The sequence below is a fragment of the Oncorhynchus kisutch genome, linkage group LG10 (assembly GCF_002021735.2).
Source record: "Oncorhynchus kisutch isolate 150728-3 linkage group LG10, Okis_V2, whole genome shotgun sequence".
Taxonomy (NCBI): domain Eukaryota; kingdom Metazoa; phylum Chordata; class Actinopteri; order Salmoniformes; family Salmonidae; genus Oncorhynchus; species Oncorhynchus kisutch.
Window position 1 is genome coordinate 45,004,678 of NC_034183.2, and position 19,086 is coordinate 45,023,763.

Sequence of the window (19,086 nt, forward strand, 5' to 3'; positions counted from 1 at the left end):
AATTGCATTGAGCACAGCCATTACATTTGTAATTTCCATCCAGTAGGGGCGCAAATAGACGTTGTTCAGGAATATCTTGAGGTGGTAAATCAGAGTTTACCAATTGGTCTCTGAGATTTCTGCCCCGCGAGAATACGACCAAGAGAAGGTCCGAAAACACATTACCGAGACTATCATCGGATTTTAGGATGTGCCAATGTTTGAACAATTCCCTTAATTTGTTCAGAGCACTTTGAATAGCGGGTAGTTAGAACGCAAGAATGCGTATTTTTGCGAGACTGACCTTGAAAAAGGTCATGTCTCGTTTTGTTTTGAATTTTCTCAATGGCAATATTAATCTGATCATTCTTGTAACCCCTCTCCTTGAACTTTCTTTGCGTCTCAGCCATATTTCTGTCCAAATCGGATTGTTTTTTGCAAATTCTTTTGATTCGACAGAATTGGCTGTAGGACAAACTATTTTTCAAGGGAAGTGGGTGACAACTATCAGCCCTCAACAAACTGTTACGATCAGTAGGCTTCCTGTAAAGATCAGTGTATAGAACATTATCTTTACACAAGATCAGAAGATCAAGAAAACTGATTTGACGTGTATCAGATTGCATAGTAAATCTCAGATGCTCAGAGCAGGAGCTGTTTTGCATCACCCCTCCATAGAACAAAAATATCATCAATATACCGTTTCCAAATAATGATGTGAGGCAAGAAAACATTTTTGAGAGGATTGAAAATAGACTATTTCTCCATGTAACCCACATACAAATTAGCATAGTTAGGAGCCATGGGGGATCCCATAGCAGTACCTTTCGTCTGAATAAAGAAATCATTCAGAAACATGAAATAGTTATGCGTAAGTACTATTTCAGCCAAAATGCATGCACTGAAAGATAGTTCATTAGGGTCACGTTGCAGAAGAACATGTTCCATAGCTTCAATACCGCCCTCGTGTGGAATATTAGTGTATAATGACTCAACATCAAAAGTAACTAACAAGGTATTCTCAGGGAGAGGATCAAGAGATTCAATGATAGAGACCATACTGCTGGTGTCCTTTACAAAGGAGGGGAGCTGCCTGAAGAAAGGTTGTTCTGCCCTGTCGCGTTAACCCCCCCCCCCCCCCCCCCCCCCCACCCCACCCCCACCCCACCCTCTCTAGCTTAGTTGCCGCCCTCTCTGCTTTAGCTTGCCGGACAAAAATCAACTAGCTAAAGAAGCTATCAGCTAGCAAGTTGTGTGTGGTAGTCAGTTTCCATACGGACACATTAGCGTGAGGACTCATATTGACAATGCGCACGCGCGGATTGGCTGCTCGTCTGCTCTGCGCTTTCATTCGACTGTTCAGTCTTGTTGTCGTCAGAGGCCATTCCTAATTGTTTTGTGTTTTTGATTCTGCATATTATCTCAAAGGAATGCCATATTTTCTTAATAGAGATAAAACAGCAACAACCATCGTCTGTCAAATAGAGCTAGAATAGTTGTATCCTGTTACAAGAGAATAACCACAGTTACTATACTGAAGTTTTCTGAAGTTACAGCTCGCTAGCTAACGTTATCGTTCGGGCTGGGTGTGGACTGCCAATGGCGTGTGTAGAGACATCAGGTAGCTAGTTCTGCCAGTGCAATGTCTCATCACATCCAAGTTATCAGTACATTGTTATTGCTAGCTATCAAGATTCTGTTCTCTTTGACATTTAGAATTATTTTTTATGTTGACGACCTAAGCCGATTTTGATTTAATTGTTTTATTTGTTCAACAGATGACAGAGTAGGAGAGGTCCTGCTGAAAAGGTGAGCTCACTTTCACAGATACTCAAAACTAATCAAAGATGCATCATATGGACGCACCTACGCTACCGGTCAAAAGTTTTAGAACACCTACTCATTCAAGGGTTTTTCTTTATTTTTTACTATTTTTACATTGTAGAATAGTAGTGAAGACATCACAACTATGAAATAACACATGGAATCATGTAGTAACCAAAAAAGTGTTAAACAAATCTAAATATATTTTATATTTGAGATTCTTCAAATAGCCACCCTTTACCTTGATGACAGTTTTGCACACTCTTGGCATTCTGTCAACCAGGTTCACCTGTAATGCTTTTCCAGCAGTCTTACATATGCCAAACATATGCCAAACACTTGTTGGCTGTTTCCTTCACTCTGCGGTCTGACTCACCCCAAACCATCTTAATTTGGTTGAGGACGGGGGATTGTGGAGGCCAGGTCATCTGATGCAGCACTCCATCACTCTCCTTCTTGGTAAAATAGCCCCTACACAGCCTGTAGATGTGTTGGGTCATTGTCCTGTTGAAAAACAAATGATAGTCCCACTAAGCCCAAACTAGATGGGATGGCGCATCGCTGCAGAATGCTGTGCTAGCCATGCTGGTTACGTGTGCCTTTAATTCTAAATAAATCACAGACAGTGTCACCAGAAAAGCACCCCTACACCATAACACTTCCTCCTCCATGCTTTACGGTGGGAAAAACACATGTGGAGATCATCCGTTCACCCACACCGTGTCTCAAAGACACTGGTTAAAGACAGTGGTTAGAACCAAAAATCTACAATTTGGACTGCAGACCAAAGGACAAATTTCCACTGGTCTAATGTCCATTGCTCATGTTTCTTGGCCCAAACAAGTCTCTTCTTCTTATTGGTGTCCTTCAGTAGTGGTTTATTTGCAGCAATTCGACCATGAAGGCCTGATTCACACAGTCTCCTCTGAACAGTTGATGTTGAGATGTGTCTGATACTTGAATTCTGTGAAGCATTTATTTGGGCTGCAATTTCTGGGTCTTCCATTTTTGTTGCGGTCCTCATGAGAGCCAGTTTCATCATAGCGCTTGATGGTTTTTGCGACTGCACTTGAAGAAACTTTTGAGCTTTTCTTGCCATAATGTGGACTTTGGTATTTTACCAAATAGGGCTGTCTTCTGTATAACCCCCTACCTTGTCACAACACAACTGATTGGCTCAAATGCATTAAGAAGGAAATAAATTCCACAAATTAACTTTTAAGAAGGCACACCTGTTAAGTGAAATGTATTCCAGGTGACTACCTCGTGAAGCTGGTTGAGAGAATACCAAGAGTTTGCAAAGCTGTCATCAAGGTGAGGGGTGGCTATTTGAAGAATCTGAAATATATATATTTTTTCCACTTTTTTGGTTACTACATGATTTTATATGTGTTATTTCATAGTTGTAATGTCCACTATTATTCTACCATGTAGAAAATAGTCAAATAAAAAGGAAACCCCTTGATTGAGTAGGTGTTCTAAAACTTTTGACCAGTAGTGTAGCTGTAAACCTGTGGCTGCTTCCAGTGGTGGGAAAAGTACCCAATACCAAAGTACCCATACTTTTGTAAAAGTAATGATACCTTAACAGGAAATTACTCAAGTAAAAGTGAAACTCACCCAGTAAATACTCACCCAAATATTCAGGTTTAAATGTACTTAAGTGTCAAAGTAAATGCATTGCTAAAATGTACTTAAGTATCAAAAGTAAAAGTAGAAATGATTTCAAATTCCTCATATTAAGCAAACCATACGGTACAATTCTTGTTTTTTTTATTATGGATAGCCAGGGGCACTCTAACACTCAGACATAATTTATAAACAAAGCATTTGTGTTGAGTGAGTCCAGCAGATCAGAGGCAGTAGAGATAGCCATGGATGTTCTCTTAAAGTGTGTGAATTGGAGAAAAAGTTTTTTAAAAATCTTTATGAATGTCATGAAGTAAAATGTAAAAGTTGTCAAAATTATAAATAGTAAAGTACAGATACCCCCAAAAAACGACTTATGTAGTACTTTAAATATTTTTACTTAAGTACTTAATACCACTGGCTGCTTCCAACCTCTTGCTTGGATGTGTATGCATGTGTGCACTTTCCATGGGGTTGGGAATTGACAAAAACAGAGAGCAAAAAAACGATGTATTCTCTACATTGTCAGCTAAGTGCAAGGAAGAAATGAAAACCGTCAGACACCGTGTGTCGTGACAACAGTTGTTTAGTTTGACACACAGTAGGCTACAGCAGGGTATGTGCTCTAAGAAGGAGTGGTTCTGGACCAGAATGCTCTCTCGTCCCCAGAGTGATGCAGGAGCAGCTGGATGAGGTGTTGTCATCAGAGGTCCCGGTAGTGGTCTCCGCAGAAACCCAGGAATTGGAGAGTGAGCAGGAGCAGAAGATGGTGTTACAGCTAGCTGTGATGATACGTACCATCGGAGACGCCTTCAAGGAGAACAGGGAGCTGGACGAGTCAGTTGATATTGGAGCCATTGCTTTGTGTTTTACAGTACCTGTTAAATTTCTCAAACTGTTGTTATGTGAATTCACATTGATGAATTTGATGCATAGACTACCCAGCAAATTGGGAACATTCTCTGAACATTATCGAAGATTCGCATTAAGGTTTTATCTAACATTAGAATTTTTTTTCTTCAGAAAACAATTTAAATGAAGTGTCCTTGGAATGTTCTAACATTCATTAAAATGTTATGCACAACATTTGTAATAACCACAACAGAACATTCCCCAAATGTTCTCATTAAGTTTCCAGTTAATGTAATAATAAAAACAGACTAAATGTGTTCTGGGAACATTCTTGCAACATCAGGCGAATGTTTTATACAAACATTGTTTAATTATCAGCACAACTGAACATTTTTTTTGTGTAATGAGAACATTTGCCGCAACCTAACGAATGTTCTGGGAACTTATACACAATCAATTTTGCTTTGCTGGGTAGCTAAACAAATATGAATATAGAGTATGCTTGTCTATCTGTGTGTTAGTTTACAATGGTCTAAGTCAGTAGTCTAATTACTACCCTACCTCCCTCAACCCGCCTGTCCAAGCAACAGTGTGATAGATGGAATGGTGGGGCAAATGACCAGCAAGACCAGCTACTGGAATTTGGTAGAAAAGGTATTTGAGGACGGTCAAGTCACCTGGGAGAGAATTGCTGTGCTGTTCTACGTAGCAGGGAGGATAGCTGTCAAGGTATGTTATACAGTGTTCTTGTTACTTTGTTATTATTATTGGATGTACAGTACAATCATTGTGTGTGTATTAAATCACTCTTCATCTCTGCTAGGTGGTGATTGCTCACCTCCCCGAGTTAGTGAAGGACATTCTGAAGTGGACTCTGGAGTACTTCAGAAGCAAATTACTGGACTGGATCCAGAAACATGGAGGATGGGTAAGATATAGATACCATCAGAGGCTGTCCCCGTAGTGTTTCCCCTTTGTATTAAAGTTAACAGAATGGGCATTATTCTATATTAATATAAACTTGGTCTTGGTTGTTGTGTATGACGTGGTATTAACTATTGTTAAAGAAAACTGAACTGTGATTGTCATTGATTTCTCTCACTTTCTCCCCCCTCTTTCTCTCCTCCCACTTTCTCTCTCCTCATCATTCTTTGTTCCCCCTCTTTAACTCTCTCTTCCCAGATGAACAGTTTCGCTGCGCTGGCACGTGTACAGGTGGAGAGGATATCCTCTATGAGCGCCCGGTCCTCAGGGCTCATCCTGGTCTTCCTCGGAGGTGTCATAATGGGTAGTGTTATCACCTGGAAACTGGCCAGGAGGACCTGACACACACACATACACAGTCCCACTCCGGTTCAAACGCAATTGTTTGACATGACATGCAAACGTGTGGGCGTGCACACACACACACGCACACACAAATACATTTGTTTACCTACCTTCTGGTTTGCTCCGGATAAATAAGATGACCAGATGCTGCTGGAAGTGGTGTTGGAGAGCCAGTAGGAAGCACTCTTTCCTCTGCTCTAAAACAAAAATGTCCCAGTGCAAAGATTGGGGACATTGCCCTCTGTCGGGTGCCGTCTTTTGGATGGGATGTTAAAACGGGTGTCCTGACTCTCTGTGGTTAATAAAGATCACATGGCACTTATCGTAAGAGTAGGGGTGTTAACCCCGGTGTCCTGGCTAAATTAATCTGGCCCTCATACCATCATGGCCACCTAATCATACCCAGCTTCTAGTTGGCTCATTAATCCCTCTTCCCTGTAACTATTCCCCAGATCGTTGCTGTAAATGAGAATGTGTTCTCAGTCAATTTACCTCAACTTAAATAAAATTAAACTCTTTTTTTTTATCAGTTCCTTCAGAAAGTATTCACACCCCTCAACTTTTTCCACATTCTGTTGTTACAAATTGGCATTAAAATGGATTTAATACTTTTTTTTCCCAACACAAAATACTGTATTACATCTCTGCACTTAGAAAAAGAGAGCCATCTGCACTGCTATTTTAGTTTTCAGTTAATCTGATTGATTATTCTTGATTATTGATCTTCTTAAACACTACTGTTGCTCACAGAGTGAGTCCACGCAATTTATTTTGACTTGTTAAGCACATTTTTACTCCTGAGCTTATTTAGGCTTGCCATAACAAAAGGGTTGAATACTTATTGATTCAAGACATTTTTAATTAATTTGTAAAAACAAAATATCTCAAAACATAATTCTCCTTTGACACAAAATCTCAATGTAATCATTTAAAATTCAGGCTGTAACATAAAGGGATGTGAATACATTCTGAGGGCACTGTATATATTAACCTACAGTCATGAAACCAAAGTTTTGGGGCAGAGCTCAGTACATTTTGTGTCACTACCCTTACGGAAAAAAACATGAATTTCCATTTTTTTATGTGATCTTATGGGAAGTTAATATGACAACATGTAAAAGCAACATGTGATAATATGAAATTGCACATTTCAACATGTGATACCATGAAACGACACCTCACAACATTTGAAAGTTTTTCACATGTGAAAGTCAAAATTTGATTTTCACATGTGAAACTGCAATTCACATGTGTGGTGAAAACATGTTATTCTCACATGTGAAAGGTGGTGTTAACATGTGAACTCTGTATTGAATACATGTGAACAAATGGTTTCACATGTGAACAACTGTCCTCGCATGTGTCTCTTTTGTTTTCAAAGGTGAAAATTTCAGCTCAACATGTGAACAGTTATTTCACGTGTATATACGATTTCAAATGTGAAAATATGATTTTCACATGGGAAACTGCAAATAAAATAAAACTGTATGTCATCACATGAAGTGTTCCAAAACCACATGGTTTCAAATGTTACATGTGGAAATTTCACATGTGAAATCATGTGGTTTTTCCCGTAAGGGTATATCATCATGTTTGTTGGTATCCTGTTAGACTAGGGTATCTGTGCCTGAAATAAGAAACCAGTGTAAGCCTAACAGACAGCCAATCATGTTATGTGATTGTTTTTTTTACAGAAAGGTCATATTATTTTTCAATACAATATTTTACAGAAATAACACATGAATACTGATTTGATATTTTTGAAGTTTATAAAAATGTATGAAACATGTATTTTGAATAAAAAACATTTGGGATGTTTGACTTGAATGTAATGTATTAAATGTGCCATTTTATTAGGATAAACAAAATAAGAGTTGACTGTGTTTGTGCTGTAATAATCATGTTTTAACTATGACCCCTAAATGTCCTCAACATGAGCGTCAGTCAGTAAGCTCCATAATATCAGTTGTGATAGGAATTGTTAGCTAGATGTACAAAGAATGCACAGGACACAAATAGAACATTTTGGCATAAGCTTTTAATATTTTTATCGAGTTTTCGATGTTTTCTCTTTGAATTGGATTTGCTTGTTTTTCCAGTTAATTTTTGTTTTTTGTTGTTTTATTATTCTTGTTTTATTTTTCCTATCTGCAATGGAGAAGAGTTTTTCAGTTTAATTAGCATTCACTTTCAAACTTTCATACTTTTAATAATAGAACTGTGTTTAAGTCTCTTTTTTCACAAACTGGTTTGTTAAATTATTACTGTTTATTAATCTTTTTTTCTTTACACGTTTCAAAAATATAAAAGGTAAATTATAAACATTCCATTGAAATATATTTTATACAGTTCTTGATTCTTTTGTTTCTGTGTTATGACATTAAAATTGTATCCAGTATCAGTCTTTATAGCATAAATCCCATTCAGTGTTATTGTAGTAGCCTTCTCTTCTTCCATCTCTGTCTTCCCTCTCTTTCTCCCCTGATAGGAAAGTGGCATGGCTGCACCCAGTGCCTTATTCCCTTAGCGGTGATGTAGTCACAACAGTTGGCAGGACCAATAGAAACATTAGCTGCATTGGCGCTAGTAGTGCAATGTTCTTTCAAATGTAAAAATCATAACACAAATCAGCAACAAAACCACAAATCAGACAAAAGAGTAAACAAGTCAACAAATGATAAGAAAATAAATAAAAGCACCACATAAGAAAAAATAACAGATAAAAATGTAAGTAAAGCAATGATATTGACATATCTGTATCTGGAGTGGTAGATTAGTACATAAATAATCTACTGTTATAGACAGAAGAAGTGACAGGCAAAATTATATGTAGAGATGTACAGATGCAAAAGACAGATGGACATGTAAAAATGTAACAGAATGGACAGATTGGCGCTATGCTACTAGCACTGCTGAGATATCCCGGACTGTTGTGTGTGTATCAGGAAAGATATCGGACTCATGAAACTGAGCCTATTTCACCTCCCAAGTGCAATACACAGAAAGATAGCCAGTGTATTTCTACCAATTCAGTCAAGCCACACTGCAATAAAACAAAAATATAACAAAAAAATGTACATAATTAAAAGTGATATAGATTTCTTTTTTTTAAGAGTATGTTTCAGTTTGCATACATACACCCCCCCCCCCCCCCCCCATCCTCTCACCACTGGCTGACAGAGAAAGAGGAAGACAGAGATTGCCGGCGAAAAGAGAGTTACTTCATTCTGGCCATTCACAAATAAGTCATCTTTTTTTTCTCCCACGCATGCATTAGAATTGAACTTCAAACAATATGTTAGAAAAACACAAGAACAAGGATGCAAAAAGAGCTTCTTCCTCAAACATGTGTGGAGGGAGAGAAAGAGAAGGGGATAGGAGACGGGGATGAGAGGGAGGAAGACGTCGGGGAAAGAGAATATATGACAGCGGGTTTTCTGGCTTTACTCTGCTCCTCTCTTGATATGTTTTGTATTTGGGTTTCAAGTAAAGTTATGCAAGTGTTGAGCTGTCAATCCTCTAAAGTGGGTGTGGCCAAGTTCAGGAGCTGGATCACACACACCCCCACCTGCACATGTCTTCAGGTAGCCCACACACACAAACACACACACACACATTCCTATTAACACACAGTCAGACTCACAACTGTGGTAGTACAGCCATTCACATAAGGTGGCGGTTATTCACAGTATATTCACCACCTGTTTTGTGAAAACCCATCCCAAAACTCAGAGACTAGATGTGTGTATTCATGCTATAAAATCAAGATGGAAACATTAAGAGGTTTTTTTGTGAGTTATTTTTTTGTTGAGGTGGTAAGGTTACTTTGACAGTAAGTTTGTGTAAATGGCATTGGACTCCCCCACAAAATTGAGGGTTTGGAAGAAATTATTGCTCTGACAATATCCCCCCCTCCCAACATTTTAAATGGAACGGTCTGTGTGGGTTGTGCTACCAGAAGGATGATGGGGGGGGGGGGGGGGGGGGTATGATCCATTCACCTCTGTCTTTAGCTGTACCTAAGCCAGTTGTGCCCCTCCCCTCTTCTTCCCATCCACCTTGCACCAGATCCCTCTCCTTCTCTACCCCACAAACAATAATTTCCATCTTCAGAATGAAATGTCTAGTAGTGATGCATCCTTCCATAATCTATGATTACATGTCTCTATCATTTCAAGTCATCCTTTTGGTAACAAACATAGTGCCATAATACACTTTTTTTGGAAAGGAAGAGAGTGAAAGAAGGAGTAGGCAGGAGTTGAAAGAGGGAGAGAGGGAATGAATATGAAAGGGATGGGGGTCGAGGAGAAGGAAAGGGGGAGGAATCAGACATAAGGTGATGAATGACAGAGATCCAGTGTATCAAATGAAAACTGCGAGTACAGGGACATATCCTGAGTGGCAAACTCCAGGGTAGACCCAGGGGAGACCCCTGACCCCCCTATTCTAATTACTTTAACCCCCACACACTTCAGTAAACAATGCACCATGCTAGATATAGTAGCTGCCCCTTTTTTTCCACCATTACCCTGCCCCATTCTTGCCCTCCCACATAACAGACAGACCTAACACACTGAACTCCTTTGGCACAATGAAACACTGAAGTATAATCATATGCTACAGTCAAACTCTTGCATAGGTAGTTGCTCAGTTCTCAGTACAGTTAGCCCCCAGCATCTCTGGAACATCATCAAAATCTTCATCATTGCGTAATAACAAATAAACAAACAGAAACAAAGCAACAGTTTTGGCAAGTTCACACTCATTTGAGACAAAAATATAAACTAGCAATATGCAAATGAACGTGACCCAAATTGTATTTGACACGGTCAATGAATGTGACCCCAAACATAATTAACACGCCTCCTCCATTGTAACATTAAATTACCACCCTTGAGATGAACCCTGCTCTGCTGCCACTCGGCTAGACCAGTGTCACCAGAGACGAACCACGGCTCAGATGATGACACTCTTCACTGGGGATAAACTACATCCCCTGCAACACACTGGAGCCCAGTAGAGGTCGACAACGAGTAGGCTACATCAGCAGCATATTATCCAAACTCTGATGTAGGCCTAGCTAGAGGGTTTGTGGTGACTGGCGATATATGACCTATACATACAGGCCTAGAAACTGAACATAGCAACATTAGTTTTCACTTGAAAATAAACATGGAAAAACAGGGGGAAATAAAACCCCACAATCTGTTGTTTAGCATGCGGTGGTGCCTGGTGTGATGCATCCAGCCATACTGCAAAACAGGCAGTGGAGGTGGAAGGTCAACATGAGCTTTTGTTCATCAACAGAAACAACAACAATTCATCTAGATAAGCTCAATATGATGGCATAGATAGACCGTTCGGCATTCCCTTCATGCATATTTGAACAGCAATTTTCCTGGAAATATGCTATCCCCACCTGAGGAATTGGAGCAAAGATGGCTGCTTCACCAACGCAGGGGGCGCCAGTATGTGTAAAACAAACACTGTTGACGTCACAAGGGCTGTAGAGTTAGCGATCTTGGGGGGGGATTATGTTAAATGCCACAATGACACGTTATGCACATCCCTATAATCATGGAAATAGGCCTACAGTACATTATGTCATAGCAGTACAAAGCTATGCATCGTACACGTACAATATCAGGGCTGAGCTAATATGACACTATCTGGCCAGTCAGTGCAGTGCTACATGTGCTAGCTAGCTACAGTGTTATTGGGCTACACGATCCAATCGATGTAATTTATTGTATTAGGTCATCGCGAATCTCGTTCATTAGATCAGATACTTTCTCCAATTGCTCTGTAGGCAATTAGCCTGGGGACGGTGTGAGGTCTGATCTCCGCTAGGTATCGCTACACTGCTTTAGCTAGCCGAGACCTTATAGAGTCTACAACCGCGTCCCGGTGGTGAAGCTGCCATCTCCCACCTTGAGCACGAGACTGAAAGAACAACAACAGAGTCCATCATGGTCCTATTCATTAGTGCACACCGTAGCAAACAGCTTTGCAGCGGAAAACGTGTTAGACAAGTTCAGGGATAGTCCCTCCCGTTCCGGGCAGTTTGCTTCCGTTTGGATCCTAGTGAATATGACCCATCGGATCTGAGTACAGTCAACTAAACATAGTTATACAGACAGACAGTGGAGAGGGGACCTGGATGGACAGTGGGGTGGAAGACAGAGAATTGGCAGCAGTGGACACAATCAGGGCGGTAGGACCAGAGAGTGAGAGCAGTAGAAGAAGAAGTAGCAGAGCACAAGAAGAGTAGTCATCAAAGTAGTAGTAGAGTAGTTGTAGTATCAGGGGAAGTTCATCGCATAGTTCATCTCTGGTAGATTTGGTGGTGTTTGTATCTTATTTATCTAAGAAAACATTGTTCAATGTGTATCTTGCAATCCTATATTTTTTTTTCGTTATTCCTTTTTTATTATCCCAAAACAAAATATAGATCTTTTTTTTAATATAATCCTGCTCTTTTTCTTTTTTTTATTAGTTGCATATAACATAAATATTTTTTGTTTCCTCTCGATTTTGTTCTTTTTTTCAATTCCTAGCCCTCTTTTTTTACGGAGGGGGTGGGGTGAGGGCTTGCAGAAGTAGACTCATGCAGAATAGTCATGCTGGTAAACAAAGGAATAAAAATGCATTTTCACTTTTTTTCCCCGGAATTGTTTATCAAAGTTCACCCTGTTCCCGCTATTTTCTCGCACTTCCTTGCAAATCTTTCTGATCCCCCCAGAGGTGCAGTGCTCTTTCTACAGAAAGGAGAGTGACCTTTACAGTAGCCACTCTCTCCGCGAGCAGTTGACCATTTGTTATCTTGACACTTGCAAATAGTTACCAATTGGATATTTTTGAAAAAGGTTGATGTGACAATGATTGTTTGATTGTTTGGTTTTAAAAAAGAAAGTCTCTCTGGTCTCTCTCTCCATCCTTTTGTTCTCTACGTTTCGTTCTTCAGGTTTTTTTTCCGATCATGCCATGCAGTTTGCTACGGAGGAGGAGCAATGCTGAGATGCAGAGGGGTGTAGATAAAGAGAGGGAGAGATTGAGAGCGAGAAGGTGAGGGCAATGTATGTCCTTGTTTTCCAGCAGTCGCTTCCCGTTCTTGGCATGCGCGTTGCGGATGCTTCCAGTGTCTCTCTCCTTTGGCGTCAACTCTTCAGCACACACACTCTCACACGCGCACACTGGTTTTCTTTAGGTCCAAATCCTTCAAAGTGGTCGATGAGTAGATCTGTTAGGGTCAGCCGAAACACTCTCATGCAACACGCGTCAGCATCAGTCAGTCAGGGAGTGTATCGTATTTCAGATCTACGCACAGGTTTATATGAAATGGCCAATGGCCTGGTATACTATATGCCTGGTTGCTCTACTATTGGGGCCCATAATTCAGTATCTTCTGAAGTGTGTCTCTTGTGAGAGGTAAGAGGAGGGCTGTAAAATCGATGAAAACAGTCCAACAGGTGTGACTGACTGAACATAAGAAGGTAGTGTCACCATAGCGGGCTGACTCAAGAGTCACTGGATGCAATGGTTGTTCAGCCTCATAGCTTTGCATAGTGTTTGGCTGTAAAACAGTACAATTACTGTGATGTAAATGTATTTGGCCGTTGGCTAGCACCTGGCTCTCGTTTTCTGTAGTCACATCCACGCTGACTATGTTGAGTCATCTCAGACCACTGCAGTAGCTTGTTTATATAGCCTACCCTACTGTACGTCCGATCTTTGAAGTACTAAATAGGAAGATTTAAAAACAATTGAATATACTGTATCTGAGAGCCGGTAAGATGTAATTTGTCTATGGGAACATTTGACAGTGGTTAAAAGCATACATGGTCTATGACACAGTAGGATGACAACCAAGTTGTGGAACACTGTCCTACTATCCCATAACCCTTTGGCTCTTTCCTAGGGGCAGTCTGTTCTATTGTTTGTTTCTTTTATTATTTCTGGGATTTCAATGTCAATGACTTAGTATAATAAGACTCTGTAAAGTATGCTGACATAAGGTATGTGTTTCAGTGTGATGCTTTTCCAGGTACTCAGAGTCACTGTAAGTCTGTCACGTTGGTCTGGAGTTTTGTTTTCTAAGGGATGGTGCTGACTGAGGAGTCCACAGGAACGAGTTGGTCTGGAGTTTTGTTTTCTAAGGGATGGTGCTGACTGAGGAGTCCACAGGAACGAATGGATGCTTCTGGTGTGGAGGGATGAACTAATCTTTTTGACTCTCTTTGTCTTCTATCATCCGCTCTTCATCACCTTCAGTTCTTTCTTTCTTTCGTTCTCTCGCTCTCTCTCCTTTTTTCTCTCTCTCTCTCTCTCTCTCTCTCTCTCTCTCTCTCTCTCTCTCTCTCTCTCTCCGGTTACGTATCCCTTCATTCTACAGTGAATCCAGTAGGGAGCTCTGGGTGAATTGTGTCCTAAGGTTGTTCCTCTTCTTGGACAGAAAGGGTAATTTTAGAAACTCAACACTGGAAAAAAAAGAGGAGAGAAACAAGGAGAAGAATCAGTGGAAGTTCCAGCAAACCTAGAAAATCAACCAGCTACGACTGGATGTTTAAAAACCTACATGATCCAGGGTAGTTTAGTTGATATGATTAACCTAACATGAGCTTGAATGGGAGTTTGAATTCATTTCACATTCTCAATTGTTTATAGTCACGTGTTTGATTCTATGACTGGATGGGTTTAGTTATGATGAGTACAACTGTTCAAAGCAAAGCAAATGATTCAACTGATCGATAGACGATAAAGCAAACAAAATACCAGTTTTTTGCAAAGCACATCTGGCATGCATGTACACAATATACGAAAAGGCAGAAAAGCCTGTAAGTTTTGCACAGACACACGCACAGACATCAATACAATTGGTGTGGGTGGTTTCAGTTCTTGTGGGCTGTTAGGTCTGCTGGTGTTTGTCTACCTCTTAATTCATCGGTTAGTCATAATCCAATAGGGTGCTTTTCCAGGAAAGAGGACTGAGTCAGTGATTTTGGAGGTCAATCCCATACAGAACTACAGCCCACCAGGAATGTTAGTTTAGCTAAACACAGACCAAGAGCTGAGAGCACTTCAGAAAGTATTCATACCCCTGGACTTTTTCCACATTTTGTTGTGTGACAGCCTGAATTTAAAATGGATGAAATTGGGATTTTGTGTCATTGGCCTACACCCAATACCCTTTAATGTCAAAGTGGAATGATTTTTTTAGAACATATTACAAATGAATAAAAAATGAAATGCTGAAATGCCTTGAGTCAATAAGTGTTCAACCCCTTTGTTATGTCAAGCCTAAATAAGTTCAGGAGTAAACATTTGCTTAACAAGTCATATAATAAGTTGCATGGGCTCACTCTGTGTGCAATAATAGGGTTTAATTATCTGTAAGGTCCCACAGTTCGAGTAGTACATTTCAAACAGACTCAACCACAAAGACCAGGGAGGTTTTCCAAATGGGTAGATGGTAAAAAAAAAAGACATTGAATATCCCTTTGTGTGTGGTGTAGTTATTGACTACACTTTGGATGGTGTGTCAATACACCCAGTCAGTACAAAGAAACAGGGATCCTTCCTAACGCAGTTGCCGGAGAGGAAGGAAACAGCTCAGGGATTTCACCACGAATCCAATGGTGACTTTAAAACAGTTACAGAGTTTAATGGATATGATAGGAGAAAAGTGAGGATGGATCAACAAAATTGTAGTTACTCCACAACACTAACCTAAATGACAAAGTGAAAAGAAGGAAGCCTGTACAGAATAAACATATTCCAAAACATGCATCCTGTTTGCAATAAGGCACTAAAGTAAAACTGCACAACATTTTGCAAAGAAATGTACTTTGTGTCCTTAATACAACGCGCGCTGTTGTGGGCAAATCCAACACACACATCACTGAGTACCACTCTTCACATTTTCAAGCATGGTGGTGGCTGCAATCTGGTTATGGGTGTGCTTGTCATCGGCAAGGACTAGTTTTTTGGGGGGGGATCAAAATAAATGGACTGGAGCTAAGCAGACACTGGGAGACAAATTCACCTTTCAGCAGGACAATAATCTAAAACACAAGGCCAAATATACACCGGAGTTACTTGCAAAGACAACATTCAATGTTCCCTAGTGGCCTACAGTTTTGGATTAAATTGGGTTGAAAATGGCTGTCTAGCAATGATCAACAACCAACTTGACAGAGCTTGAACAATTTTTTAAAGAATAATCTGCAAATATTGTATAATCCAGTTGTGCAAAGCTCTTAGAGACTTACCCAGAAAGACTCACAGTTGTAATCGCTGCCAAAAGTGATTCCAACATGTATTGACTCATGAGGTATGAATACTTATGTAAATTACATATTTCTGTAAGTTATTTGAAATTAATTTGCCAAAAAATTCTAAAAACATGTTTTCACTTTGTCATTATGGGGTATTGTGTGCAGATGGGTGAGATTCTTTATATTTAATGCATTTTGAATTCAGTCTGTAACAACAAAATGTGGAATAAATCAAGGGGTGTGAATACTTTATGAAGGCAGCCTACAGCCGACACACACACACACAGATAGGCAACATGGAGGAAAAAATGAGACATGAAACAGGGCGAAGCCCGGAATCACAAGACACACACGCAAACACAAAACACAGTTACACACACACACACACACACACACTGCGAAAACACAGCACGCGAAGCAGAGCGAAACAGCACACAGTAGACAAAACACATTCTTACACTGAGAAGTGATCAGCTGCCTTCCTCCTCTCATTTAGTATTTTTCTTTCTTCCTCAAACTGTCCTCCATTTCATGGTTCTTCCTTTGATGACAATCCTTTTTTAATACACAGTTCCTACTTCCCCCCCAAAACATCATACGTAATGTCTGACAGTCTTTCTGTCCATTTCCTATCCTCGGGAGACGTTTGTAATCCACCTTTAGGGAAGATGGAACTTTAACGTTTATGGTGGGGGTTGTTTCATTTTGGGGTTTTGTAATGGAAGCAGTAGATAGCACATCTCAAAATACCAATTAAAAAAAGAATAAGAGAAGGTGGAGAGGTCGAGATGGGGTGAAACGTGTGTCGGAGGGAGAGGAGAGTGGAGGAACAAAACAATCTCAGAATCACATAACAGGGTACATAGGTGAGCTGGGATGAGGACATACAATATTTACAGGTCCATACATACAGTAGAGAGGAAGCAAAACATTTCAAACCTTCTCTCTGTTCGGCTCTGATAGACATTACGTCTGGAAGCACTGATTTAAACCAACATAGAGAGAAATATACCTGAGTTGTGAATGGAGGGAGACTGACGAAGAGGGAAAGGGGAAATGTGGAAAAGGGGGAAGACAGAGGTGTAGTCAAAAACATTGCACTGATGATATTATTAAATTCATTTCTACGTCAGTTGATGGCTAGACTACAAACATCCTCAATTTTAGCATCTTAAAGTAATTCTCCCTTCTTAGGATTGGTAAAAAAGTGTCTGAAGAACTTCTTCCCAGTTTTTTTTTTTTTACCTGCAATGATTGAACAAAAACATGCTATGATACACAGACCTGAACATCACTCTACTAACTGAAACCACTAACTAAACCATCAACTTGCCCATCAATAATGAGCAAAATAACCACCTATCACAACAACCTCTACTGATCCATTCTAGAATGTCACATGCTCGCCTCCTACTGCTTGTCAAAGAGCAGCACCCTCCTGTCCCAGTGACAATGGGGGAAAAGTCACCACCCATCGGTCACAGACGTCAATTCAATATCTATTCCACGTTGTGCCCAGTGGGCATTGACTATTCCTATCCCCTATAATAGGGCTCTGGTCAAAAGTAGTGCACTATATAGGGAGTAGGGTGCCATTTCAGATGCAGCAAAGCACTAAATAGGGAGTAGGGTGCCATTTCAGATGCAGCAAAGCACTAAATAGGGAGTAGGGTGCCATTTCAGATGCAGCAAAGCACTAAATAGGGAGTAGGGTGCCATTTCAGATGCAGCAAAGCACTAAATAAGGAGTAGGGTGCCATTTCAGATGCAGCAAAGCACTAAATAGGGAGTAGGGTGCCATTTCAGATGCAGCAAAGCACTAAATAGGGAGTAGGGTGCTATTTCAGATGCAGCAAAGCACTAAATAGGGAGTAGTGTGCTATTTCAGATGCAGCAAAGCACTAAATAGGGAGTAGGGTGCTATTTCAGATGCAGCAAAGCACTAAATAGGGAGTAGGGTGCCATTTCAGATGCAGCAAAGCACTAAATAGGGAGTAGGGTGCCATTTCAGATGCAGCAAAGCACTAAATAGGGAGTAGGGTGCCATTTCAGATGCAACCTAAGTTTAAAAAATGTGCAGGATGCAGAAGGACCTAGCATAAGTATTTTTGCTCAACAATGAGTCGTGTATCTGTCTGTAGCCTACGGTTGGTTACGTGTGAATTCTACCTCCAGGGGGGAAGTGTAGTCTATTTGTAGATTGTTAGTGACAGTTGAGGTTAATTTTGCTATCTGCTTTGACTCAATATGTGTCATAAACTAATAACCTGTAACCTTGGATATGATGTGCATTTAAATGCTACTTCGTTTTGCTACACCTTGTGGTTACTTATTATCAAAAGAAAGGATCACTAATAATGCAAATGTTGTGTGAGCTTTCCCTCCCCACAGGGGAGGTTAGGGGAATTTGGAACCTGCTCAAAACTAGTAATTTCTGTTACTTTCAAATACTAAACCCCTAAATGTTGGGTATGTACTGTACCTCAGGATATTTCAAGCAAGAGTGGGCCAGGACAGGATGGATTGATGGAACAAGAGAGAGGGAGAACAGAGAGGAGAGAAAGTGATGAAGTGTGTTGAAAAGTCGGTAAGGTTTGGGTGGGCTTTGGCCGATGTGGTTTCACGGAGGGACATTTTGAGTTTTGAAGACGTGTTCTGATTAACATGGAAAAAGGAAGAAGTAGATCATTTTTTTCTCTAGTATTAATTCACAGTTACTGCTTCTTTTTGCATATACCTGATAAGCACTGGGCTCTCAGAATAGTTCTCTGTAAAAAGATAACAAAAATTATAAATCATAAAGTAATTATTATTACCAGTTAGTCTGGTAAGGTCTATAAGAAATAACACAGCAGCTACACAAGACCACTGGTTACCCTTCCCCATCCTTAAAAAATACAACTTTCCCAAACCCCCTCCCCATTTGTGTACCAATGGTCTCTTCCACCCTATAACATCTTAACATGCATATATATAAGCTCAACTCTTCTCAGACAAATCTGTGAGAGGCGAGTGCTTTCCCCCCCCCTAATAGCATGCTGTTAGTCTATATGTTGTGTATAGAAATATACACATTCATATGCACTTAATATATACAGTAAATATATACACAATCATTAAGCTCATGATCAAATCTGATGTCTTCTCAAATCATATTTCCTTGATTTTGGATATAGACATATCAATTCCTTATTGCTTG

The 19,086-nt window shown here is 40.1% G+C and overlaps 2 protein-coding genes across 3 annotated transcripts in view; one reads left to right on the top strand and one right to left on the bottom strand.

The window, feature by feature from the left end:
- The first annotated feature begins 1,289 nt into the window (after positions 1-1,289).
- On the top strand, positions 1,290-13,408 carry LOC109897545 (apoptosis regulator BAX-like). Of its 2 annotated transcripts, none has more exons than XM_020492051.2 (6): positions 1,290-1,600; positions 1,758-1,788; positions 4,102-4,269; positions 4,869-5,013; positions 5,108-5,212; positions 5,467-13,408. In XM_020492051.2, exons 1-6 carry the CDS (start codon positions 1,579-1,581, stop codon positions 5,608-5,610), a joined length of 615 nt encoding a protein of 204 aa, XP_020347640.1. In that variant the 5' UTR covers positions 1,290-1,578; the 3' UTR covers positions 5,611-13,408. The 2 variants fall into 2 exon arrangements, with proteins under 2 accessions (XP_020347640.1, XP_020347641.1); XM_020492052.2 differs by having other exon boundaries at positions 1,293-1,600; positions 4,875-5,013.
- Positions 7,376-19,086, bottom strand: part of LOC109897546 (potassium voltage-gated channel subfamily C member 1-like) — a 133,105-nt gene continuing 121,394 nt past the window's right edge. Inside the window, exon 4 of the mRNA XM_031833747.1 lies at positions 7,376-14,090. Coding sequence (XP_031689607.1) covers positions 14,077-14,090 — 14 coding nt within the window. The 3' untranslated portion in view covers positions 7,376-14,076. The remainder of the gene's footprint in view (positions 14,091-19,086) is intronic.

What these genes read in the sequence shown, in the direction of transcription:
- LOC109897545 (XM_020492051.2), top strand. Translation starts at nt 1,579, where the DNA reads ATGGCGTGTGTAGAGACATCAG. An exon ending in CAGGGAGGATAGCTGTCAAG is followed by an intron (nt 5,014 to 5,107) that starts GTATGTTATACA and finishes CATCTCTGCTAG; the next exon opens with GTGGTGATTGCTCACCTCCC. An exon ending in TCCAGAAACATGGAGGATGG is followed by an intron (nt 5,213 to 5,466) that starts GTAAGATATAGA and finishes CTCTCTTCCCAG; the next exon opens with ATGAACAGTTTCGCTGCGCT.